We start from the raw sequence: 27,236 nt of genomic DNA on the forward strand, positions 1-27,236 counted from the left end.
AAGTTTTCGGACATGTTGGGGGGGTTGCAGGAACTGAGCAATTTAAGGGCCTCACCCCTTCACAGGGTAGTTGCCAGGGCTTGACAAGTGTTTTAAAAGTACTTGAATGATTTTAAAAAAAACATACTGCTGGATAGAACTGAAGAGTAATAAAACTAAATCTCAATTTTCATTTTTGTTTCAAAGGGGCAGCTTTCTCTTCCATAATTATTACATACCGGGTAGTGAAAACCAAATGAATCCTAGCATTATCAGAGTTACTTCAGGAGAGTTTGTGTGGTGCATCTATAAAGGTCCTCCTTCAGTTCCACTTTAAAAAGCACTTGCAGTGACAGAGTACTGCATCTTACCAAACTGTTAACTTTCCCCCATAAGCTGATAGAATACTGGCTGGTAGGCTATCAAGAGCTCTCTATCCTTATGTTTGATCATCAGAATTTTAAAACTTTCTGTTTAACAGTGACAAGAGTGCTTTCATAACCAGCATTATTCCTATCTTAATCTTTTAGATTTCTGCCTAAGCTTCCAAAAGAATTGAAGAGAGAAATTAAAAATTGTATTCCCCGTCACCCAGTGGCAAATCTGAAAATTTTTCAATCACTGTACAGTATACACAGAAGTAGTTTTATAATGCGTTCTATTCCAAATAGGTACAACAGTATTATTCTAGGGAAATCTCCTAGCCAGGAACTGCGTTATTGACACAAAACATTGTACAAGCTTTAAGACCCTTGGCACAGAGACAGTACTGCTTTAGTATAGCACTTACAACAGTTTTTGAGATCAACATCTCTGGGCAACCTTTGCTGTAAATTACTTCTTTCATAGAAGAAAACCATGACCTTGAAATAATGGCAGGCTGAACTAATTAGGAAGTACGTTGTGGAACTGGATTGGCTGTCCCCTTCTCAGTCCCAGACCACCACTTTGGAAGGTAGATAACTACTAAATTAATTAATGTACCAGAAACAGTAATTACAAACCACAGTCGTAAAGTATGACCGGCCACTGAGGACTATATAAAATATATGCACCATTCTGTATCAGCAAGGCAAAGTATTTGAAGGAATTAAAGTTCTTATTACGTAACAGGCTCAGCCTAGGATCCTCTTACATTCCAGCGACAGACTTTGTCTGATACCAAATCCAATGCAGAAGCAGTGAGAGAAAGCAAAACAAAAAGATCGCATTTTGCTCTATAAAACGAGTTAAGTAGTTACTCTTTGAGTCTTATGTGGCTTTATACAAAGGCCAGGCAGTGACAATTATTACAGAGTGACTGTTGGAAACTAGCCTTTTGGAATACTCAGGGTGCTATGAGTGGATTTCATTTCACCTACAGTGAATCTTTCTCAAGGACATTAATGACAGATTACTCATGGCTTTGTATGCCTCTCCTCCTCATTTCTTCAATACTTCTGGTGAGACGTTTGAAGCAGAATGAAGTTAGCCTCAAGATGCTCTGCTCTGGAAGTGCTTTGAACCTCTCATCCTGGAGTGGGGGGGAGACGGACCCTGGAAACCATTCCCAGCGCTTGCCTGAATATGCATTGCTAAGAAGCAACACTATATAGCTGTAGACCTTGCACAGAGAATGGAAAGGAATGTTTTGCTTTGCTTCTGTTTGTATTCTGTAAAGCAGTATTATGTATTTTTGTATCACATTAACTTGCTGCTGAGGGAAAAAATTAAAAACCTTTAAGATAAGAGTCAGAGTGGTCATGCTTTAAATTTTGAGAACTGGGATGTGAAACAAAGCAAATTGACATTATTAATACGACCGTGTATAAATGTACAAATGCCTGTAGTAAGATCAGTTGATTTTCTCTGAACAAGGATCAGCAAATGGAGGTTTCAAGGCCAAATCCACCCCCTCTCCTTTACACACCTACCTTGCTCTGAACAAGGAACTTCTCTCTCACACACAAACACCTCAGTTCCCCAGTGTCAGAGAGGTAAGGAATGGTGGCTGTGCTGTGGGCAAAAGGATTTGCTGACAATCTACTGTGTGAGTTGGGCCTCCAGCCCAGTACCATCTACTGTCTCCCAGTGGCCCTCATGGAAAGACTACTAATCAGAGACTTGGAACTATGCCTTGCACTCACCACCAGACTGAGTTCTAAAAATATATATAATGTTAAATAACTAAGATTCTTGGCTCTATACTATTTCCAATGAGAAAAAGAAGTCGTGGTAGTAACAGCTAACATATAATGCAACCTAGTTAGACAACATATATTTGAATACAGCTTTGCCAGCATGATGAATAGCTGAGGGGTTACATTAGATCGGGAGCCTTGTTCATCTCAAACTGAGCAGGCTGCCTGCCCCCAGAGCCGCTTGTACCATCATCCTCTTTACACAGGCAGCTCACTGTGATCCCTGTTGAGAAGACTTATAAACCTGGGCCTGCTGATGGTGTGACTTCTAATGCTTATTGAAGGCTTCTCACTTACAGTGGAGCCTACTTATAGACGGATCTGGCAAGATTTATCCTTCTCTGTTCAAATATAGCACAGGGCTCTACAGAGGTAGCTTGGGGGGCTTCTTACGGGTTGCTGCATGGGCCTGTACATTCTTATTCACGCTGGGATTAAAACTATAAAGTAGCACCAGCTGAAAACGGATTCCATTATTATGAGCTCCTCAGGGAAAAGCCATCACCGTTAAACTGGTTATAGTCAGTTTTACACTGGATAGGTCAATAAGGGGCACAGCAGAAACTCCACCGTAACTGCACCAGACACTAGGTTGCTTTTCAAGCAGCCATCTCTTAGGCCTGGTTCTCTCAAAAAGTAGATGAAACAGGAAACTACTTCCACTGCAAACAGGGATCATAACTGAACATATATAGGGATGTGCGTTCGGTGTAAACCAAACCGAATAAACACCTGTATTACTTAAGCCAAATACAGATCAGAGAACTCCCCGCACATAGAAGAGGAAGGTTCTAGCCAAGCTTCCCCTCCCCCCGCAAATGCTTTTCTTTCTTTTTTTAAAATAAAGAACCTTTACATCACATACGTCTATCTGCAGTATGACGTAATGCAGTCCAGGCATAGGTTTACCACTTCATCTTTTGTGAGAGCTTTTGGAGATCTGTCATCAGATCTCACCAAGTCTTTAAAATTCTACAAATAGCAGTGAGGAAATCTGGATCAGAATCAGTGCTGGGAAGAGAGGGGTTAATCTTTTCCCTCCCCCCACAAGTGTAACTTGTCCCCATGGAGATGCTATTTTCTTCTATAACAAATGTCCCCACCCCACCACCATAATCCTGACCCAAATTCTTCCCCCAATCCCTGCAGCTACTATTTAAAAGTTTTAAGAAGTGGGAAATCCAGTCACAAATCTCCAACATCTCCTTGAGTATGGCCCTTGGAACTAGACCTTCACTTACATTCAGTTCATGCATAAATAAAGCAGTCCTGTCAGCAACCAGGAGCCAGTAATCCTCAGAATCTTGAGGACAACCCATTAAAATGTGAAGAATACAAATTCCTGTCTTCGCTAGAAACAAAGCCTAAATGGCCGGGTTCACTGAAAATCTTTGGTGAACATTTTTTAAAAAAAATCCCTATGGATGCTTAAGCAACACTTTTTAATGTGAAAGATGATTCAAGACATAAACTGAGGTCTTCCCCATCGGTAGTTACCGATTAAGGACAAACTCCATGTCCTCTTAGCAGAACCATGACTACTTCCTGTCTGGTTATGTTGTGAATTATAGCTTCGCCATGCTATTGAAAGTTACTTTTTTTGGCCATTAAGTCATAGCTGACTTATGGCAACCCTGTGGCGTTTCCAAGGCAAGAGAGATTCAGCAGTGGTTTGACATTGCCTTCCTCTGCATTGCAGCCCTGTACTTCCTTGATTTCCTATCCAAATACTAACCAGAGCTTAGCTTCCAAGATATGGCAAGCCTGGGCTATCCAGGGCAGAGCATTCAAAAATGACTAACAATCATGCCCTGACCTGGATAGGCCAGGCATGCCTGATCTCATCAGATCTCAGAAGCTAAGCAGGGCGGACCCTGGCAAGTATTTGGATGGGACACCTCCAAGGAATACCAGGGCTGAGAGGCAGAGGCAGGCTATCAAGCCACTTCTCTGAATGTCCTCCGTACTCCATCAGGAGTCGCCAGAGGTTGCCATGACTTCCAGGCACACAAATACAAAAAAAAAGAAAAAAGATAATTACTAGCAATCACTAAAATCCCCTTTCCTTCCCCCATATAATAACCACAGTTCCTTTAAGGAGATCTGACAGTAAGAATACTATGCAAGTAACAGTAGAAAAGAGCAAGAGTCCCAGTAGCACCTTAAAGACTAACCAAATATGTGGCAGGGTAGGAGCTTTTGTGAGTCTCTGGTCACTTCTTCAGATACCGCTAGAATGGGAGTCCATAGGACAGATGGACTCCCATCTAGCTGCGTCTGAAAAAGTGAGCAGTGACTCACGAAAGCTCCTACCCTGCCACATATTTGGTTAGTCTTTAAGGTGCTACTGGGACTCTTGCTCTTTTTTTACTGCTACAGACAGACTAACATGGCTACCCATCTTGATGTATGTAACATGGACAAGCATCTTATCAACTGTTAACATCTCATTGATATCAAACTTTGGTTGAGGGGGATGCATCTAACATGATCTCTGCGGTCTCAGACAAGGCCTCATTGATGCTCTGAACAAAAGAAAAGTTCTGAAAGGGTGCATTCAGACGGGTCGTTTAGTCCGTTTTCAGCACGCTTCAGTAACGGATTTTATGTCCACGTTCACACACCCAACATCTGCACACCATCCCCAGCTGTTGCTTCCTGGCTCAAACCCCCTTTAAAACGGAGTATTTTGTTACCAGGTCCCCAAGTGGTGTTTTCTTGATTCTCCGGTTCTAGCCGCACTTTTCTGACGTCTGATCGCCCCTGCGGTGTCGAGCCACTTCCGGTTTAAACCCCCTCCCTGCTCGAAAGCTGCCCGAGGCTTCCGCTTTTCGCCCGCCATTTTTTTAATGTGTTGGCGGTGTGCTCATAGGCGGCGCTCCGTCACTGCGTTTAGAAAACCGACATTTAAGCGGTCACTTGTTTTAGCGTTTAGATGAGTTCAGGATCTCATGGAGGCCATTTTCGGGTCAAACATTTAAAGGGAAGTCTTTTGTTGGAGGAGTTGGATTGATTTGCCCTGGTGGTTCTGCGCATGCGCCATGATAGTTCCCCCCCTTCTACGGAGGGGCGCCTATGCGCATGTGCAAACTGAGGGAAGAAGAAAAAACCGCCGACACACGCTCACGCGTGTCGGTAGTGTAGACGCCGGGGAGCGACATGACTGCGCGGTGAGGCGGGGTAAGGGAGGTAAGTGTGATCGCGATTATCCAGATCAAATATAATCCGGTTAGAACTGGAGCAGTTTAACCCGTTCTCAGCACGCCGTCTAACCGCACCCAAAAACCAATGCTTGCATATTAATGTATAACCAATTACAGTCTGTTATGCCTACTTTGTCCTATCTGCTTTTCAGAATTTTTAATAGTTTGGACACATTAAATCCCCTTATTCTAGAACAATTGCTTGGTTAGAGCGACACCTGAAGAATTTGGGGTCTTTTCCCCCCATTGTGGCCAGTGACAGAAGCTATCAGTATGAGAAATATGTAAGAACGAATGGGTTCAAGTGGCAGTAGTACAAACGTGTTGAACAGGTGTCAGAGAAAAGCACTCCGCTATGACTGGGAAAGTGATAAATTGAACAGAAAAAATGTTGGCATTCCACCTTTCTGCGTTTCAGGGGAGTGAACAAGTATGCCAAACACACCATTACTACCACTGAAGTAGTACAGGACAATCTAGCGGTTACAGTTCTTAATGACTATGAGCAGCCACTGACAGAAGTGACTTGTAATTACGAAGTCCCCCTTTCCTTCCCCCATATCGCAATTCCTTTAAGGAGAATCCTTTAACTAAGTATACGCTTAACAGGCCCAACAGCTGTAAAGTTACTATTACACTCACCTCTTGCAGCACTAAACCTATGAATAGTAAAGTCCACACTGGGAACCCAAAAAAAGTACAGCTGAATGAAATATTACCAACCACTGTAAGAACGACACAGACAAGAGATTAGCTGGGTAGACAGACATGCCTGTAGAGGTTTCAAAGCAAAACCACCAGTCTGCAGATATGTAAGAAAACATTTCTGAAGCCTTTATTTACAAAAGCTTTAAAAACAAATTCCCTCTTATGCAAATTTCTTTTGTTTTGTCTTGTTTTTTTAAAAAATAGGACCACCCAGTTACATCATTGTAACTTAATGAGGAGAAGGAGGGGGAAGAAAAGCAGGTTAAAGTACATGGTAAACAAATCAACTTGCAGAACATTTTCTAAGATTTACTCATTGATTTTCAGTGTAGACGAGAGGGCCAAAGGCTGCCCCCACAGGCACTCCATCATTTTTCAGGATAGGGTTTAGCTATTCAATGCCAAATTAAAGTCTTCCTGCACCACTGCAGTGTGTGCGTTCCCGGCATGGTTAAGAAAGTCCTTTATGATCCTTTAATAAAAACAATGCATTTCTAAAATAGACTTAAAAAAATAAGCTAGCCTTACGCTCCTCAGGTAACTTTATTAGGTACAAATAGATTTGTTGTTTTACAACAAATACCTTTGTAGCAGCTACAGTAAGGACAAAAAGTTTATTTTCCTCTTTTGATTTAGCTAAATATCAAGTTGGTTTCAGATCTTTGGATCTCATCCTTAATTAACTTTGTATTCACCCATCCATTCAAGTACACAATAAATAGAAAGTATTTTATGGGCATGGCTTGCTGGAAAAGAGTAAGGAAATGGGTCTGTATGTCTGTCTGCAGTCAAATGAACTGCAGTTTCTATCATTTTTAAGCTCAAAGACTCAAAAACTTAAGGACACACAAGTTTTTTCTGATGGCTGTAAAACTGGCTTGCACACAGAGGAAGCAATCCATAAGGGATTTCTGTTGCATACACTTCCTGCCTGCCCCAGAAATGAAAAGGAGCTACACAGGAACAGAACTGGGCTCTTGCATAGTACCTGATCCATTCCCCAGAGTGTGGGCAGGAGAGATTTTCCCTCACTGCAACCCAGTTATTCCACCACAGAGAGTGTTGAACTGGCAAACTACTTAAAAGCTGGTGCATATACTTGGAAGACCGAACACCAGTTAAGATATAAGACCAGCTGCTAAGAGTTCAGTAATTCTCAACAGAGATTTATGCAGCAAGTGTGTTTTGGTTTAATGGGTTCAAAACCTGGGAAAGGAGGGGGGAGGCAACATGAGGTTACTACAAGATGGAAGATGAACATTTTTCTCAAGGTCAGGATAGAAAAACCAGAGGATCTGACTCAGACTCACTCTTCTAAAGTGCAAATGTGATGGTCCACAATCTTGAATAGCTAAAACTCCTGTATACTGGGAAGGGATAAACATCAAATGGGGATATCGGTCACAATCAGTGCTACTTCAGTTTTTTGGGGGAAAGAGTACAGGGAAGATAATAAACCAATGCTAAGACCAATTAAAGTTTACCAGAAATTTCATTATCATTTTAGCTTTCCTCTTCTGTCTGCCACGCTGCTCCTACACATGGTTGTGTATAGATGGGCAAGGTACAAGGCCACGTTTAAACCCAGAAATGCCTATGCATCAAGGTCAAAGAACTGGTATAGGAACAGTCAGATTTTAGTACATAAAGGCAGGAAAAAAGGACCATGTGCTGAGTAATGGAGGAAAAACGAATGCCTTATTGTCCAAGGAATTCAACCAGAGATAAAACCTATGTACAAGCATGTGGCGCTCCGAAAAGGTGGCTTCTCACTTCATGTCATGATTGCTTGCTGGCTTCTTCTTCATACGCATTTCCTGTCCCGTTCTGTACATAAGATGAGGCGGAACCAAGGCCATACAAGTGACCGCAGTACTTGGCATCATCGATGTGGTCTTCAAAGAACATCTGGAGAAAATTTGAACACAACTTGATATTGCTGGCTTCCCCCCCTTGCCTTTTGACAAGCAGCAAAGCAAGCAACTACCATCTGAAAGTCTGCTTCAAAGCTCAGCCAATAAAATCTTAAAATAAAATACTCCTCCCAAAAAAACACTCTTACCGTCTGAACTCTTTTTCTACAAAAGGAAGACCTCCCCCCCCCCACTGCCATTAGGTTTGTGCATTTAACAGCTGTGAGAGGGGCAAGAATTTAATAGCTGCTGCATTTCCCATCTCTGCAACTGCTGACACAGCCTCTTCTCATATGAAGGATTATTGTGTCAGGAAATTCTGCAGCTGTTAAAATTAGTTACCGGGGAGGGGGGAGCCAGTAACCCTATTACCAGTCTCTGCCAAGTCTACAACTATGCCTCCACGAGGCCAGTTGTTCAGGTATTATGGATGCTTGCTAATCATATCCTCCCTTTAACCTCATCTGAATTAAACCTAATATAGCACAACAGTGATAATCACTCAGCTTTCCTCATTCCTTCACCAAGGACAGAATTCCATGCTGGGCACCCTGGTTGTTCCTATAAGCAGCTCCACTTGGGAGAAGCCGGAGGGTTTGGAAAGAACTTGTTGCCTAATTCAGGGCTCTCTCCTGGAAAGCAGCTCTTCTTTTTCACGTCGGTAGTCAGGGGCACACACACCATGTCACAAAATGCTCTGTAGCAGAAGGCTGGCGTTTTGTTTTAGTCTGCTGAAAAACCCATGGAGGGTCCAAAACATACATGGGGGGAAACAACAATTTCCACAGCAGAACATTTCAAACTGCCTGAACAACAACCCCAGAATGGAGTGGTTGGCATCATTATTAGCCCATAAAACTAACTCAACCCCATTAAATGTTTCTCTTTTCATTCATTTGATGAACCAATGGGAGGGCATACTGCTGCCCACATCAAACTTACTAGGCTGTGGACAGGAAGCTGCAGGGGTTTTTTTTCCTTTCTGGTCATGCATACATAAACTAAGGATGACTTCCAAGGATGTTCAGCACAATTAACAGCTTGCTTATTTACACCTAACTCTCCGAGAGAATCCACCTTTCACAAGGTAATTCGAGCGTGGCACCCTGTTAGCGCGTAGCAGCAAAATAAAATAGGGACCAGTGGCACCTTAAAAGCTGGCAAAATTTATTCCAGCATAAGTGTTGAAGTGTCAGGGCTGACTTCCATCAGATGCATGAAGCATTCATCCATTAGGCAGGACTATTTGTACTCAAAACTCTAGTTGGGATCAGTGTTCCCTCTAAGCTGAGTTAGTGTGAGCTAGCTCACAGTTTTTCAGCCTCCAGCTCACACATTTTTGTCTTAGCTCAGGAAGGAGGGCTCCAGAGCAAACTGATTTATGCAGTAGCCAAATCTCTGGCTCACAACTTTAAGGCCAGTAGCTCACAAAGTAGGATTTCTGCTCACAAGACTCCACAGCTTAGAGGGAACATTGGTTGGGAGTGGTCCTTACTGACTCTGAGTGGACTGGTTACTCTTTCATTGGTTTTAGATTATCTTCCCTTTACAGCATCTCTCCTCCAAACACACACAACCCTTCTGTTGCCTGCAGCTTTGCACATAAATACTTCTGCCTAACAAGTGAACAATCCAACTCACAAACACCTAATGCTGGAATTAGTTTTCTTCGCCTTTAAGGTGCCACTGGACTGGTTTTAATTCACCTGGCGCAAGGTTACCTTCAGTGGACACAATCCTCAGTGGTAAATAAAGAAACAGAGGCTGCAATCGTACGCAGAATTAGACCCAACATAGGCGCGAATGCCGGGTGGATTTAAAGGGTGCGATCAGACAACGACACCTGGGAAACGTCCCACAGCCGTCGGCAACCCGTTCTGCTCTGCCACAGAAGTGGAGTTAAAAGACACGGGGGGGAATCCAGTAGTAAACCGGTTGCAACGAGCCACGGACGGACTTTCCTGTCTGATTGCTCAAGCGCACTCTCATGCCGTAAGGATGGCCTGATCAGGCAATCCCGACTCTGTGCCTCTGTGTCATCGCAAACTCCATACGGAACCCTCAGTGCAGAGGTCAAGGTAAAGGTTCCCTTGCTCGAAAGCCAGTCGAATCCGACTCTAGGGTTGCGGTGCTCATCTCCGTTTCAAAGCCGAAGAGCCAGTGCTGTCCGAAGACATTTCCGTGGTCATGTGGCCGGCATGACTAAACACCAAGGCGCATGGAATGCTATTACCTTCCCACTGAAGTGGTACCTATTTTATCTAGTTGCAATTTCTTGCTTTCAAACTGCTATGTTGGCAGGAGCTGGAACTAGAGATGGGAGCTCATTCCATCATGCGGCACCCGGGTCTCGAACGGCTGAACTACCGACCTTCCACAGCCTGCAGTTCAGCATCTTAACCACTTGAGCCACCGCAGAGGTGCATGTCATCAATTCCTCATTTAAGCGCACGGGAAACAAACAGCACAAAAAACCCCAACTCACCCGCAGTTGTGTCTGATCACACAATGACGGGCTGTACCCGCAGCTTCAAAAAGAGGTGTGATTTGTACAACTGCGGGTCTATCATTTCCCGGTTTTATCTGGCGCGTGTGACTGCACCCAGATAATGTTTTGAGGCCTCTGGGCTGAAGGTGATCAAAGAACCTTACACGTACCTCTCTCATTTTGAAGAAGGCCATGCCTGTTAGTAGAGAATCAGATCCTGCCTGATGCTGTGGTCCTATCCTCTCCAACTCTAACTGCTCAGCTACTTCTTGCAATCCACCCTGAAAGAGAAGATGGCTACACAGTCAACCAGTTCTACCACAAAGAGACCAGCAAGATTAATTCACTATAAGGAGAATTTGCCAACCCCAATCTATTTGTTTACAGCAGGAAGAGAAAAGCAGTGAACACATAACTGAATTCAGACCATGACCACGGCTGAAGTCAGGAGTGCTTTAAAGTACAAAGTGGATGAGAGAGAGCCCAGCTGGAACAAACAGCCATTTATAAAGCACCACAAAAAGATAAAGCAACGGGTATATTAAAAACAAGGAACCTGCCTGCAGGCTTACAGTCTAGGATAGGCTTACAGGCATTGGCAAAACTGTGGCTATTCAGAGGCCCCTGGTGGTCTGCGTAGTCATGACGTGGGCAGTACTGGCCCATCTGGAGGTACAGCACATATTCCTGCAGGGACCGCGACAGAACCTTAGCGAATATACAAAGGCCTGATTATATATGTAGCAGAATGCCTGCTGCTCTTAAAGAATTATCTGAAAACCCAGTTCTCATCATTTAAACTCAAGAGCCTGTTTTTCAAGACTACGGGACAGTTCAGGCTTTTAAACGCGCACAAAGAATCAAGAAGAAAATCCCTTTAAGAATTAATGCAACTTTCAGAATCCTCTGCTTTATATAGCACGTGTTCATGATCAGATCGAAGGCAAATCAAACCAATGCATTGCAATATTTGTTTGTTTTTTTAAAGTATGAAGGTATAAAGATGGAGTGGAAGGAGAGAAGGAAAAGGAGAGAAAGTGACATTTTTATTCTATACATCTTTACCAGTTCTATACTGTCAGCTGTCATGACATCTCCACTTAATCCAGAAACTGAACATATTATAAAACAACTTTGCAGAAGCCAAACAGGCCTGGCTGATCAACGCCAGGAAGGGATACTACCTAGGGACACTGCCTTGGAAGAAAGGAGGCTTAAATATATATATAGTTTGGTGCAGGTGCAGACAATTCTGTCAGATCAACCTTTGCCACCTACAGAACTGTAATTTCCAGGTTTTACTGGGGGAGAGTGAAGCCCGTATGTCAGCACTGTAAATACTGAAAAGTTAAAACTGGGTCCTATGTTGTAGGTTTGGCATTAAAGGACAAGAGTCTGAAGTATCAGAATAAATGATATTTTTTAACCAGATGACAAACAACCATTTTCAAGCAATGGCCTGGTCACTACTACATAGATAATACATTGGCCCATGATTCAAATTCTACAAAATAAGTGATTGGATTTAGGATCCTAAACTATGAGCATATGAAACTGCTTTTTCTGAGACAGGCCACTGATCCGGCTAACTCAGTACTGCCTGTTTTAGCAGGCAATGAGTCTCGGGTCCCATGGAGAGAAAACTCATTGCCCAATACTTGCAAACTGAGATCCTTTTTTGTTGCTGCTGGTTTTTAATATGTGGTTTTTTTCATGTATGTTTTTAATCATTAGCTGCCTTAAGGAAGAAAGGCAGAGTATAAATTCTGTAAATAAAACAAAACAAAATATATAAATAAGTGGAGATGTCAGGACAGAACACAGGACCCCTTGAACTACAAGTCCTTTCCGAAGCTATACCCACTCTACCCCCAACTATAGAAAAGACCAGATGTACACTGTGCTCAAACAGGTCTAAGGGATACTAAAACAGAGCAAGTACCTTAAAACACAAAAACTAATATAACGGGAGGTGTTAAAATATAGTAAAGACATGAAATTTATTTTGCACATTTATGACGTTAGGGCTTCCCAGCTGTGTGCTTCAGCACTAAGAACATTATTCTTGCATAGGATCGGCGAATGGCTTTTGACCTCTTGCTCAGCATCTATATTCAGGCCGGCCACCCCCTTTAAGATAAATGTAAGAAGGTTCCATTCCCTTCTGTATGTATTATATAAGTCTTACTATCTATCTGGGTTACAAGGATATGCACAGCGGTGGCATTACAGTAGCACAGAGTAAGCCACCCAGTTTGGCCTATGTACCATCTCCCATGAAGATCTAAAAAAACAGCCTGCATTCCCCAGAAGTTTCAAAATAAATCACCCAGATGACGGTCCTCTTTTGCTGTGATGTGCTTTTAAAGCACATCTTCCCAAGTCTAGTCCTCCCCCAGCAACGGAACTGTTTTTACATCACCTAATGCAGCAGAACCACTTTCTCCTACGTTAACTTTAAAAAAAACAAGAGAAGATGCTTTCTGATAGCAATGTAAGAGTTTATTTGCCAACAAAGAAGCAGAACAAACAACATACCCACCAACACACAGTAACACAATTTGGTCAGTTACAGCCTGTGGGCACAGAGTATTTTCTAGTTACTCCTGTTAAGGGTGTTAACTTGGGGGTGGGGGAAGCCACTGGGAAATCAAGTTGTGGGCCAACAAAAGGAAAGTTCAGATGGTAGAGGCGATTCTGAAGTCATAAAAACCTGGAAAATCTGCTTCTGTTATCTGCACAGCCAACCTCTGGTTCATTAGATAATTCCGTTCAACTGGCATACATTTCTTTTCAGTTAATTCAGTAGTAGAGCGAGAACTTTCCCAAAAATCTTAGCCCAACTGCCAGCATTTTTGCCATTTCTGTAAATTCTTCAAAATAATGTGTAACATCCCTTGGTTTGCAAGCAATTCACAGTTAACCACAAGGCATCGTTGGTTCAGAATATCAGCAGCCAGCCTTTAACTAAGACTTAGCCACAATGCTGGTCAGTGTCTGGTTCTCATTGGCTCCCTCCACTTACAAAAGCCCAAGTTCACAAAACCCAAGCTATCCCTTGGCCTTGGGTCAGCTGTGCACCTTTAATTTCAGTACCACTATGCATGGCAGAGGTTTCCTTTCCCCATTTTCTGTTTAACATCACAGGAGCAGCAATGGGTCCACTTTGCTGTTCTTCCTTTCATGCCTCCATGTCCAGCCTGCATTTGTCCTCCAGTCCAACATGAGTCTCCAAATGTTATGCCTAACAGAATAAGCCAGTTAGTAGCCTAAGTAGCTTCTGAGCAGTGAATTCATTATTTTTTTAAAAAATCCTCAATTTCTTGATGTGCTCAGCTGCCTTTCATGTTTATGTGCTTTTTCATAAGTCACACTATTTCACCATCCCAAGTATGTTAAGATTGTCCCAAACATAGTTCATAATTGCCACAGTAAGAGGCCTCTGGATAACTGTGGTATCTACAGGCTTTGACAGCTGATCCAGTCATTCATGGAAAGTCCTCTTCTAGCCTTCTAGAAACTGTGCCACCCACTCAACCTCTAGAAGCACTCAACGTCTTCTTACAGCAGCAAACAGACCCAAAAAAAGTGCTGCAATTTTTCCTCACTGCTTCAGAAGTCAGGCACTACCCCAGAGTAAGCCAGCTAGTGAGGCAGTGATTCTCCAGTGGTTGTCACAACTATTAAAGCTACAGTTATATAAAGGCTTATCACCCTCTATTTCACATTCTTGTGTGGACGGCCTCTTAGACTGGTATGACAGTATCTTCCTACCTCAGCGTGGAAACCAGCAGTCCCTTAGATATACACTTGCTATAATCAAGAGGGCCAATTAACAAGAATCAAGGGCCTGTGCATATTTACAGGACTTCTGCCACTCTGACCTCTTTCAAGGCACTCCAAGCTGCTTTAGAATCTCGACTTCAGAAACAGCTTTGTTATGTAACTAGCAATTCTTCCGAAGTATGAGATTCAGCAGCTTGGCTGCTTAATTCTTCTCTGGCTTGGCTGGCAAATCCTCGTCAGAGAATAAGTCGTCCTCTTCTCCCTGCATCTAACATGCCTGGCCCAGCTGCTGGGGAATGATGTGGTGGTGTCATCAGACAACTAAGGCAAGGAGAAATTCTTGCTACCTCCCTCTTCCTATTATTTGGAGGGAAGAGGGGAAAGGATAGAAGAAAAGGTGCCATCTTCCCCTCATCTCAGTTAACCGGATAGTACCACCCCACCACTCACCAAAAGGACAGATGGTGTTGTGGATGACCTAGAACACTCTTGATAATGAGATTTGTTGGAGCTCAATTCTGAATACAGCCAAGCAGAGAGTGGTATGGTGGCTCCCTCTCAATATGAGACACCAGGGACTGGATACAGGTGGGGAAAGTCACTAAAACACATCCTGCTTTTTGTGATGGCTAACAGCAAGGACACAGATAATATAATGGAATTGCTCCTTTGTCACAGGAAGGACCACGAATCTTAACTGTACAGCCTTGCCTTCATTTTAACTCCCTCTTATTCTGTTCCTGCTATAAAGACAAAGCTTAGCTATACATCCTTTTCCCACTAAGGCAACACTATTCTAGAAAGCACTGTTCAATATCCACAGAAAACATGGCCATTACCTTGAGATTTTTGCAGCTCTTCATAAGGTACTTCACATCATAAATTACAGGGAAAAACAGTCTCAGTATCTCAAAGAAGTCCATCTCTTCTTCGGGTAAATTGGAATTTGTCAGGATCTTGATGAGATAGCCGAAATCATAGCCACTGCGGATTAACCATAAGTGGGGGTGGGAAACCTTGAGATTATGTTGGCAATGATTCCACAAGTTGTTCCTTTTAGAAAAAACAAACAAGCACCCACCCACCCCACAATTCTAAGAATCACTTCCCGGTGCCTTCCTGGGGTGGGCATTCTTTCAAAGATTACATATGTATTGTATACACCCACCTGATGTAGGGCTAATACGATTCAGTACCCTTTCATGCTTTAATTTTATATGAATTCTTAAATGTCCCTTTTGTAGAACCGAAGATGCCAGCTTGTTATCATGACGCATCAATTTCACAGAGCAAGGGTTTGATCCAATGGTTTGTCTTCCACCAGTGTTAAGGCACTTCGATCACTTGTACTTACAGCTGGTTCCTCCCCTCCCCCTGCAGAGCATCCCAATCCAACCTCTGTGAGGGTCCCCCTGCTCCGGGGAGCTCAATGGGCTGCAGCAGGAGGGGGAGGCTTTTCTACCTATCACCAGACCAACCACCTCTGTATTTTCTGAGAAACCAATACAGGTATTTTACTCATGCTAACATTTCTAATGTACATCTGTTTTATAAACACAAGCTCATATACTAACACTATCAAAAGTCTATTTTAAGTAAATGTATGGTTCACATTTCAAACCCTTATAAACAATGCTCGGAAATATTTACACATCTGATTGACAACAACCACGCTGATAGGAAGTTCTGCTCTGCCAGACTAGACAGACTAGACCAGTTTGTCTTTAAAAACTTGATGGAGACTAAAGTCGGCTAGCACACAGGAACGCACAAACGTCCAGTTAGCAGCTATATGTCGCTATCACTGTATCTAATGAATACCCTGTCAACTAAAATAGTTGGTCTCGGTCAGTGTTCCCTCTAAGCTGAGTTAGTGTGAGCTAGCTCACAGCTTTTTAGCCTCCGACTCACAGATTTTTGTCTCAGCTCAGGAAGGATGGCTCCAGGGCAAACTAATTTATGCAGCAGCCAAATTGCTCGCTCACAACTTTAATGCCAGTAGCTCACAAAGTAGTATTTTTGCTCACAAGACTCCACAACTTAGAGGGAACATTGGTCTCGGTACAAAATATAAAAGGAAACATCACAAGAGCTGTGGACTGAATCCCACCTCCACGTTACGGGGCTTCTGGGCCCTCCCCCTTCCTACTGCACTCTTTTAAAAATCTATTCCCAAAAATCTGCTGTTCCAAAACAGCACAAGAAGCTATAAAACATACAGATTTCTAAAATACCTTATATGCCGCACAAAGAAGCACCTGGACATTCATTTGCCAGATCTTGGCCAAGGATTTCTACATCATTAGAATTAGATGGGCTTGTATAGGACTGGGCTGCGTATGCTTACTTTGAAACAAACTCCTCTGCATTCAATCCATTCCCAACAGGCACGAATAGGGCTACAGACTTTGCACAGCTTTATATATTTATGCTGTGCATTTTCAAGGAGCAGAGTTATTTAGTTAAGAGCAATATACTGCTGAATAATTGTAATAGATCCATTTTAGGAAGTTATTTCAAAAACTGTCAATTTCATTCTGTTTCTCCATTTGCGCTGATAACAAACAGCTGCTCAGACAAGATAAAGATGTGACCACCTGCAAAGCATTAGTTATAAGCTAAGGATACCACTAAATAAAATGTGTTTACACAGACATGACTGACTGAAGAGCACAGATGATTTCTTTGTTGTGGGTCTACTGAATGGCTGGGAGAATGATGGCCTTCGTTGTTATTATCAGCAGTTTCTTTTAAGAATTTATGACCAATGTACCCGGAGAGACTATGGCAGATTTGGTGTAGTGGTTAAGTACGCGGACTCTAATCTGGGAGAACCGGGTTTGATTCCCCACTCCTCCACTTGCACCTGCTGATGTGACCTTGGGCAAGCCATAGTTCTGATAAGAGCTGTTCTTGAAAAAGAGCAGTTTCTGTCAGAGCTCTCTCAGCCCCACCTACCTCACAGGGTGTCTGTTGTGGGGAGGGGAAGGGAAAGGAGTTTGTAAGCCACTCTGAGACTCCTTTGGGTAGTGAAGGGCGGGGTTTAAATCCAAACTACTCCTCCTCCAGCTTCCAGAGACCATTTATAAAAAAACACAATGAACGCTATTACTGCTTCAAATATTAGGGCCTGTATTAGATAGCCAGTGTGGTACAGTGGTTAGAGCGTTGGACTAGGATATTGGAGACCCCGGTTCAAATCCCTGCTCTGTCACAGAAGCATGCTGGGTGACCTTGGGCCAGTCACACACCCTCAGCCTGACCTACCTCACAGGGCTGCAGTGAGGATAAAATAGAGGAGAGGAGAATGACGTCAGCCACTCTGGGTCCCCATTGGGGAGAAAGGCCGGGGTATAAATGAAGTAAACAGTAAATAAATAAATGTTCAGAAAACATCAGCAGCACTTCAAGCATCAATGATGGTCGAAAAACGAAAACACACAAAGAACAAGATACCCAGAAGTTGCCACTTGCTCAACTTGAGCATTTTGATTTCAGTAAATTTTGCTGTTAAGACTTCCCCCCCCCCACTCCCACCATTTACAACATATGTGCCTTCTGAGTTTCAACAGGAAAAATGCATGCTGTACATGGAATTTATTTCAATAACGCTGAAGGAAATGTTTGGCTTAAATAGATTTTTAAAAATTCCCGTTCAAAATTTTCCATTTTTATTTACCAGCTTTAGAAGACACAATAAACAATTACGTCCATGATACAAAACAATGTTTTGTGAAATAAGCCCTCTCTAATTATATTCTATAGCACTGCCACTAAGTCTTCTATCCAGTAAAGCTTCTTAGCAGTCATGAAAAATTTGTATTGCAGTTGTTTGTTAGGTTCTCTTGCACATATTATATTAATCTACACTCACATCATTCTGAAAATCATCTTTCCATTGCAAACCCTGGAAGTTATATGGTGCTACCAGTTACTTTTTCTTGGAATACCTGCCAGTAGGCATGCATACCAAAATCAAGCTTCAGTTGCAAACTTTCCCCTACAGGAAGACTGCCGACAGAAAAAGGAGAAGCATTTGCGCAAAAGAGCTAAGCACTTTATGAAGTAATCCACCAAGCAGCTTTACTCAAGCTATTTTCAGTCTGTGTTGTGTGGCGGCAGCCTGCAGCAGCACAAAACACAGTGCTCAGTGAAAAACATCCTCCGGCTGGTGTGTCTGAATCATAGCCGTGATTCTGTGTGGATGTGGTATCTTCTGATGAAAGGCATTTCCATTAGCAGCAGAATGGAGCATCTTTGCTTCTGCCTTCCCACTCCAACCAGAAATGCCTTTCATTAGAGGAGATCTAACACAGATCTTGAATCAAATCATTGCTGGATACTTAAGCAAACATCTAGACTGATGTCCAAATCCTTCCATAGGTTTTGGCTGATTTGTTTACCCAATCCCTTCCCCTAAGGGGTTGGGTTGAGGGAAAACTGAAAACAACCCATGCAGGAAGCAAACAAAGTTTCATTTGTCCAAACTCTGGCATTACAATTAAGAAAGAAGGTTTGTGTTTTCCCTACCAGCATTATCAAAGAGTCTTCAGAGATGCACTGAATTTGGACCTTCCAACGATGTTAATCAACTAATTCCAGTTTCCATTTACCTGCTAAGCGTACACAAAGGGTAGAGATATGTGGCTGTTCCTTCATCTGACCTGGAAAACTGTCAAGGCAAAATAAAAATATACAGTGCTCCCTCTCTACAAGGCTGACACTTTAGTGCCTTGTTTTAAGACACCAGTTATTTGCTTCTAGTTGGAACTGAAGTGTAAACTTTACTGTACATGTTCTGCTGCTTTAAAGGTTGCTATATCGAGAATTCATCCAGCCCTGACGATCTAGGTTAGATATTAGTCACAATTATTTAATGCTACAGTTCAAAAAAAAGAAAAGGAAAGGAAAACCAACTAGAGTGTTATGCAGCATTTACCTATGAAATGAAAGCCACTTGACACCTTCACACAGCACTACACCCGATGTCATTAGAAGTTCAGCGAAGTACTGTGTTTCAATTCCTTCTTCCTCATGTTTTTTGAACTGGATTCCAGATGTTGTTAGTAGCTCTATAGAGTCCTGGGCATACATGTCCTCTCTAGGGGAAACAACACAGCAAAAACTACTTAAAACACGGATTTCTCAAGATGAAATTTTAAAGAAGAATCCTGCATCAACTCCTCCCTATAACTGGCCAATGCATAAATAACATTTGTGCTAATTGTTAAAACTAAACTGTTAAATATAATTAAGACAGAAATCGCCAGGATATTTGCTCAGAAGAACATGCCGCTGATGGTGAACAACATACAATACTTATACTCAAGGCTTCACTCATTCTTCAGGATTGTGTACCACTGAAATCTGAAGGAAGATTTCTGATTTCAGCGTAACTCACCTCTAGACTGAGGTTTATGCAATCATTGATCACCCTGAGTTATGAACAGCTTTGCAATTCATTAAGCAAAATAAGTAGTCAGTCCAGGCATTCAGTCACAACCTGAAACCATCTTCACTAATTAAAAGATTGGACAAAAGCTAAAATTGCTTAAAAGATACAATGGGCTCAATTCACAAACACAATCATGCCCTCTATTAAAAGGTACATCATAAATATTTACATATGCAAGACTGTTCTTTTTCTTAGCCTAATTCATACAGTGCCTGGTTGTGAATTCCCTATTCCATATTTAGACCCTGCTTACCATACTTACCATCATGCTACACACAGTCTTCACTTACAATCTCACTTATTAACTACACTTGCACTTTTTAATTGTACATGCATGCTTTTATATTTATGATGAAGTCACAAATTTTGCTGTTTTGCATCACTTTCAATGTTTTTATGTGCACTACTGTTTATGAATGTACTGATTGAAAATTAATACAATACTTAAAAAATATTTACATATATACTATGGGTTTGTAGTAAGTCCCCATTGTGCATAAATACTTCAAATAATAATCACACCTTAAAATATGATAGTAAATTGCAGCAGTTATTTAAAACAACAATGTAATACAAAATATGAAAATTTCAAGATCATAGATTCCAGTGGTGCTTAAAAAATTCCCTCACACTATTTGAAAAATTCCACTGGAGACCTCTAAACACTTTAGATGTTTAAATGAACACAGTCTGTAGCTGATGGGGAATCCAAATGCCATGTAGTGGCACTCCAAAGAAGAGGATCATCAGCACCAGACTTTCTAACAGACCATCCCACTTGAGATACAACTGATTTTCTCATTAAGAATTATAAAGTTAGAAATCTCTATCAAAGGTACAGTATTACAAATCCAGATAGGTCAACGGATCTTAATGATTGCTTGTGAAAGGCGCTCGGTTTAAAAAAAAGAAAGAAAGGCCAGATCTAAGTAACCACAAAAAATTGCAAGCTACATGATGCAATCATAAAAATCTGGTCACAATTGTCTTGCAAGCCAAATATTCCATACATTGCAAATGCTGAAATATTTATGAGTCAGCTGTACATTTTAAAAAATCTGGTCACAATTGTCTTGCAAGCGAAATATTCCATACATTGCAAATGCTGAAAGATTTTATTATTCAGTAATTATTTAGCTATGCTTTATTTAGTGCATGATGCACATGGTCTTAGCAAAATGCACTACACTGGGCTGACTGCCATCTTAAATAAACACCAAGCTGGAAGTAAATCCCAGTGAACTGAATGGAACTTACTCTCAAATAAACATGTTTAGGACTGCAGTATACAGCTGTCATACTGACATAGAAACAAATTCCACAATATTCCATCATCCCATCTCCATAGCAAACATACAACATTCTTTACAATTATTCAGCTCATTTAGGTTCTAACATTCCAGAAATTGTCTCTACAGAGGAGATAATTTTAGGCATCAAATAAGGATTTGAACTCTTCATATGCCCCTTTGGAGTGGGGATAATGTTATGACTTGGCACCATGCACCAAACTGCTTACACAAAATGAAATTCAAGTTAAAGAAGTTAACTTCCAAAAAAACTAGTTCACAAGCTCAATGATATGTTCTACAACATGAGGAGGCCTAGCCCTGATCTCTGACTTCTTGGCTCAGTTGCTCATTCTGTCCCTTCAACTGAAGCAGGTATCAGCTCTGTTGCTTAAGGAGGCTTCACACAAGGCATTTTTCTAAAGGAAGGGGGGACAATGCAGTCAGCCTCTTTGAACTAAAACACAGGCTGCATAGGAATGCAGCACAAAAGTCCTCCTTGCATTTAAAGATGAGGAGGTCTGGGCTGTTCAGCATACCTTGAAGAGGATGTCTCAGAAGGCTTCAAAATGCAAGTCTCTCCATGCAGCATAACAACAACAGGATATAGATCAGACTCCCTGGATCTGAGCACCCTTAGGTAGCTAAGCACACATCCAGCTGATTTAAAGCCCCACTCACCTCAATTTCCAGGCACTTCTATCCAAAGCCCACTTAAATCATTTTAAAGGCAAATGTTCACCTGCATTTTAAACCTAAGTGCTTGCATACATATTGAATCATGGCTATTTCAACTCCTTATATGCTTTCAGCAGGTATTTGTTGTAATACAAAACCGGAACAAATTTCCATTTACATGAACAGCACTTACAGCATGAATTTACACTGATATAGCACACCACAAATTACTGCCATCAATCTTTCAGGACTTTATATGAACACATATTATGTGAAAGATTTCATACAGAGACACATGCAGGATTCCGACACTTACGTTAAATTAAATTTAAAATTAAATTGCCACGTTGAAGTTCCTGGAGGATATTCGCCTTGCTCATTCATGAACGTCAATCCTAACTGAATTATCTTTAGTAAGTCTACATTACAGCGGAGTAGCTGGTACTGATAGTCTGCATTGCTTCTGAATTCTCCAATAGGCCTTGCAACTACTCCTGGAAACTCTGTATCCTGAAAGATCAAGCAGAAATGTGTAAAGTAAAATATGAGATACCATGCTGTTAATACATTTCTCCCTAGAAGTTCATACTTTTTTGGTAACATATTTGATAAAGGTTTGAAAAAGGCTTACCAACACAGGAGGCCAATTGTGGAAGCACCAGACACTAGGGCAGACAGTGCTATGGGCATCCCACAAGAACTTACTACGAAAAAGGCAGTATTTTATGATGTGGTTCCATTATGGGCTTTAGCATTTTATGTTCCTGCTTCCAAATTAATACTTCTACTTTATGGCTTCAACAGTGCATAAGTGCAGTACAGCAGGAAAACGGTGATCCTGCCAACACACACCACAATTAAATGTGCCCTTCCCCAATACATCTGGACCACACAAGAGCTTACACATCACAAGTGTACTGGGGCAGTTACACCATCTTGGGTTCCTGTACTGGAGGAAAAGGTCACACTCACCCCTGATCCCAGCCACCTTTTGCAACACCAGCAGACTATAAAGATACAGGACAGTTTTAGTACAGAACACAGAGCTAACTACAACATACATATATTCAGCAACCCAAGTTAACCTAAATTTGACAATACTTGCACAGAAAGAAGCATGTAAGAAAGGTTCAGAAATGGGAAGGTCTAGGTCATTAGTGGAGGAAACGTTACTTGTTTTGTACAGAACTTGCCAAAATAATTAAACCAATGTCAGGGTTGTAGATACAGAAAAAAAGCAAACTCTTCAGCTGATTGTTAATAGCCTTTCCATCAGAGGAAGATTTCTTACTTTAGAGAAGGGAGTCACAGGAGCCAATCCAATATTCACAGAAGTTTGAAACAAAGCATACTGTGTTTGCAAACGTCCTCACTTAAACAGTGAGGTTGTATCAATAGAGGTGATGTCTCACAAAAGCTCATACTGGAATAAACGTTGCAAGTCTCTATGCTACCTTAATGTTTGCTGGCCTTTATGTTTTAACTTGTTAGCCACCTTGGTGGTCCTTGTGCAAAATTTTTTGTAAAATACATAAATACCACTGGACTTCTTTTTGTTTTGGACGTTATGAAGATTCCTCCTGGATCAGACCAAAGGTCCATTGTCCAGCATTCTGCAAAGATGACTCTGGGGACTCACAAGAAGCCCCTATTTTTTGTCCTCAGACTCTGATATTCTGAGGTATCCTGTTTCCCAGCATGAAGATCATATCTAGCTGTCACTGCTGGTTTCCCATGCCACTGGTGGCCCAAGAGTCCCTTGGGGCAGTGACTGGTATGGAAAGCAACCTCATCACCTACCTGCCCCACATAATTCAAAGGCTACCAAGATGGTACGAACCCAACCAACTAGAATCAGCAGCCATGCCATGAAAAGAACATAAGCATCAGACTTTACTCGGAATAATTTTTAAGGACTTATTTCCAAGTTAGAATGTGGAACTTTTATTATTCTTCAACCGCTCAATTATTCTCTTTATGCTTTCTCCTTCCAAATAATGTTTTATAGCATCTTCAGCCAAAGCAAAGAAGATAAATTGAAAACAAAATAAATTGAAAAGCAACGTACCATGGCAACGTAGTTAAACTTCCGTATAACTTGACGGATTTTCTTCATCTCTTCATCCAGGTTGCAAGCCCAAACTTCACAAATTCTTTGGCTGTGATCTACTGTAGCTGCTGGCATACTTGGGAGATTTCAAATACCAGGCATCAAAAAGGTATACTTGATAAAGAGCCTGTATCATAAAACAGATTTTAGCTGCTGACCTAAAATACAAGCAAAAGAAATTAGAATTATTCCAAATTCAGATGGTAGCTTGAAAAAAAAAAGTTAATAATCAGGAATTTTTTTTTAGAAAACTTTGGTGCATTTCATGATCACATCCAACACAAAACCAGAAAAGCTGGTTTACTGATAACTCTTCCAAAAAGATGTATTGGTTTCCCTATCTCTGAATGGTATCTCAAACAAAGAACCAAGAACTGTTGATAAGATCATACCATACACAGTGGGGTGATCCTACAACTCCAATGAGCAACCTATTTATTTATTAATTAAACTATTTATACCCCAACTCTCCTTTTGGCTAAAGTCTGATGTCTGCCTCCAATCTAAAGAGCATTCTTCCAAATTAAGTGCCTCTTCCATTGGAGGAAGACTACTCAGAGAATGGATCCACCCTAACGTAAGGTAAACACATTTTTTTTCTTGTTTGTGGCAAACAACACCACCAGAAAAAGCACACAAAGAGACTGTGAAGCAAGCGTGGAAGTTTTAAAAATCCTACTTTTACAGGTGTGGCTTTCCCAAAAAAGTCAAGGAAGAGAAGGGGGAAGAAATCGGATGTATACCCCACCCTTTACTACTCAAAGGAGTCTCAGAGCAGTTTACAATCCCTTTCCCTTCCCCTCCTCACAAAAGACACCCTGTGAGGTAGGTGGGGCTGAGAGAGCTCTCTCGAGAACTGCCCTTGAAAGAACAGCTCTGAAAGGCCTTATGACTGACCCAAGATCACAACAGCAGCTGCATGTAGAGGAGTGGGGAATCAAACCCGATTCTCCCAGATTAGAGTCCACGCCCTTAACCACTACACAACTATTTGCCTGTCAATATGAGGACTCTCAACTAGAAGCCAACATTACTAATGCCTTCAGTCTGAATGTAAACATATTTCATTTGAAGGATTATTTATTCCATCATGATTTAATTATAAGTAAATAGTCTTAAGATGGCAGCCTTAAACACTTACAGTTTTGATTAACACAAAGAGCAGTGTGGAAATCTAGTAAAGCATCCATACATTTTACTCCACATGAAACATTAAGGCCAATTCACATAACTGTTGATGTGGAAAGCAAAGATGAAAACTTCCGCTTAGAACAGATACTTGACACAAAATGGAATGAGACTGCATCAATCCGTGCATATAATTAACACAAAAACAAGAGCCTAGTGCCCTGCTGCTAAAGGCATGCTCACTTCCTGGGTATGCTGTAGTAAAGTGTCAGATGTAACAGCGATATAATTTATACCTTCCCTGCCACAAATTTCCACAACCCAGAGTCACATAAGAGATGGTACAAAAGACAGCAACAGGAAGAAGGGTACAGTGTACCAAAGGAAGGGGGGCAGGAAAAAATTCTAAGCACCCCTCTTCCTGTAAACTGATATATTTGCAGCAACCACCAAGGAATCTGAAATGTTATTCAGCACTATTTAGGACTGGCTGCTTAGAATCTGACTTTGCCAGCAGCAACAATGAACTGATGTGCATATGACAGGCTTGACAGCAGCTCAAAAATTCAAACTAGAAGGAACACCTATATTACAGCTCTGTAAGTTGTGTTTCTTTGTCTCTGTTTTGGGTTGATATTCCAAGGGCACAGGAGCCCACACATATTTCTTCCCACAGGTTTCTGGAACTATTTGCTACCATATAAAAGTATGTCATTCAACATACCACTGAAAGTGTCTTTTTTCAACTATTTGTTATGGCTTATCAGAAGCCAAATTTTGAACAGTACAGTGGATGTACATGAACAACCTGCTGAAGGCTGGAGCGCATGCTCTAACTAAGGTTCCTGGGTAGCTTTTTTCCAACTACCCTGATAAAGAGCCATTTACAAGTTATTCCAGCACAAGTAAACTCCAGTCCATGAAAAACTACACTGGAATAAAGTCTTGTAGCACTGAAGGCACCACAAAACTCCCACTATCAGTGTCCCCCATTACCCACGATAAAAGAATTTCAAACCAAAACTAAAATGTTTTCTTCTATTTTCATTCACGTGATAGCCTGCCTGACACATTTTTCCTACATATCAAACGTACTATCTTATGAAGAAAACAAATAAATTTATTACTGCTAAACTTTTCTTTAGAAAAGAAAAAATTAAAGGAGGGAATGGAAGACTCTGCCAGCCCCAGGGGGGGGGGGGGGGCACTTTCCGTCCCTTCCCTGCCCCAATCAGTCACGAAGCATTTCGGCTGAGGGGCCGAACTGCCACTAGTACCCCCCACCCGCCCATTCCCATCCCTGCCACTTCCACTCCCCATGCCCGGAAACGCCACCGCCACAACAGCTACCTTCCCTGCCTCACGCCCTCACCTACCTACTCACGCGGGGAAAGGGAGAAGAGAGCGGGTCTAGCTAGGACCCGGCGGCGGCGGAGGCAGCCCCAGCGCGGCGAGTGAAGACGAGAAAGCGCAGAAAGCGGCCGTTCTTGCTGCCCCCTGGCCGCCCAGCGCACAAAGCCATTACATCATCACCGCGCGCCCGCCGCTTAACATCTCGACTCTCAGCTCGCCCTTTTTTTTTTTTGCGGGCTCTCTCGTTCACTCCCCCCCCTCCTCCTCCTCCTCCCGCCTTTGGTTAGCGACGCCCCGCCGTCTCACTCTACGCTCATCTAATTGGACGCGGAGGTTACCTGTCCACCAATAGAAAGCTCCGTTCAGGGGAGTCGGATGGTGATGACGCACGGGGGCGGCGCTTGAGCGCAGGCGCACTTTGTTTGCTCTCGAACCGCGTCGTGAGTTTCCGTCTGAGGGGGCGAAGGGGCGGTGCTTACGGGAGAACGAGGGGGAGGGGGGGCAGGGCATTCTGCGCTCGCTCGTTCCCTTCAGGCGGCGGCGAAGCAGGGGAGGATGAACTGGCTCTTCCCGCTCTCCAAAGGGGGTAGCGGCGGTGGGGCCGCCGCTTCGACCTCGGCTGCTGCCGGGACCCCGCTGCCTTCCACGCTCACTAGTCTCCAGCAGCAAAAGCAGCGGCAGATCGAGTCCCTGCGGAGCGCCCATACCGCGTGAGTGAGCCCCACACACACACACACCCGGGGGTGGGGGTGGGGGGCGGTAGTCTCGGCGTTTCCCCTCTTCCCCGCCCCGCCCCAGACAGAGGAGTCGCCCCTCGCTCAAAGGAAAGCCGCCCGGTGGCGAAACAGCCGGCGGCGTCGAGAGCGAAAGGGGCGGAGCCGCAGGGCTTCCGGCGTCCCCTTTAAAGTGTGAAGCTGCGCAGTCGGAGGACGTGTTCCGTCTGTCCCTTTCTCCAGCAACTGGCCT

At 42.5% G+C, this 27,236-nt stretch overlaps 2 protein-coding genes across 3 annotated transcripts in view; one reads left to right on the forward strand and one right to left on the reverse strand.

Annotated features, from left to right (window-relative positions):
* Window positions 1-6,260: 6,260 nt before the first annotated feature.
* Window positions 6,261-26,503, reverse strand: CNOT7 (CCR4-NOT transcription complex subunit 7). Of its 2 annotated transcripts, none has more exons than XM_015418748.1 (7): window positions 26,302-26,503; window positions 23,748-23,947; window positions 21,996-22,189; window positions 19,197-19,358; window positions 15,097-15,241; window positions 10,642-10,752; window positions 6,261-7,978 (listed from the first exon to the last, which is right to left on the reverse strand). In XM_015418748.1, exons 2-7 carry the CDS (start codon window positions 23,862-23,864, stop codon window positions 7,850-7,852), a joined length of 858 nt encoding a protein of 285 aa, XP_015274234.1. In that variant the 5' UTR covers window positions 23,865-23,947; window positions 26,302-26,503; the 3' UTR covers window positions 6,261-7,849. The 2 variants fall into 2 exon arrangements, with proteins under 2 accessions (XP_015274234.1, XP_015274235.1); XM_015418749.1 differs by having other exon boundaries at window positions 26,294-26,503.
* Window positions 26,504-26,716: 213 nt separating this feature from the next.
* VPS37A (vacuolar protein sorting 37 homolog A (S. cerevisiae)) overlaps window positions 26,717-27,236 on the forward strand; it is a 15,725-nt gene continuing 15,205 nt past the window's right edge. Inside the window, exon 1 of the mRNA XM_015418747.1 lies at window positions 26,717-26,980. Within this exon, the coding sequence (XP_015274233.1) occupies window positions 26,826-26,980 (155 nt within the window). The 5' untranslated portion in view covers window positions 26,717-26,825. The remainder of the gene's footprint in view (window positions 26,981-27,236) is intronic.

The sequence above is a fragment of the Gekko japonicus genome, unplaced genomic scaffold (genome assembly GCF_001447785.1).
Source record: "Gekko japonicus isolate JY-2015 unplaced genomic scaffold, Gekko_japonicus_V1.1 scaffold854, whole genome shotgun sequence".
NCBI classification, from domain to species: domain Eukaryota; kingdom Metazoa; phylum Chordata; class Lepidosauria; order Squamata; family Gekkonidae; genus Gekko; species Gekko japonicus.

Coding starts and splice junctions, on each gene's coding strand:
- CNOT7 (XM_015418748.1), bottom strand. CDS start 23,864: ATGCCAGCAGCTACAGTAGATCACAGCCAAAGAATTTGTGAAGTTTGG. Junction 22,190..23,747: donor AGTTTAACTACGTTGCCATG/GTACGTTGCTTT, acceptor TTGATCTTTCAG/GATACAGAGTTTCCAGGAGT. Junction 15,242..19,196: donor AAGTGGCTTTCATTTCATAG/GTAAATGCTGCA, acceptor GTTAATCCGCAG/TGGCTATGATTTCGGCTATC.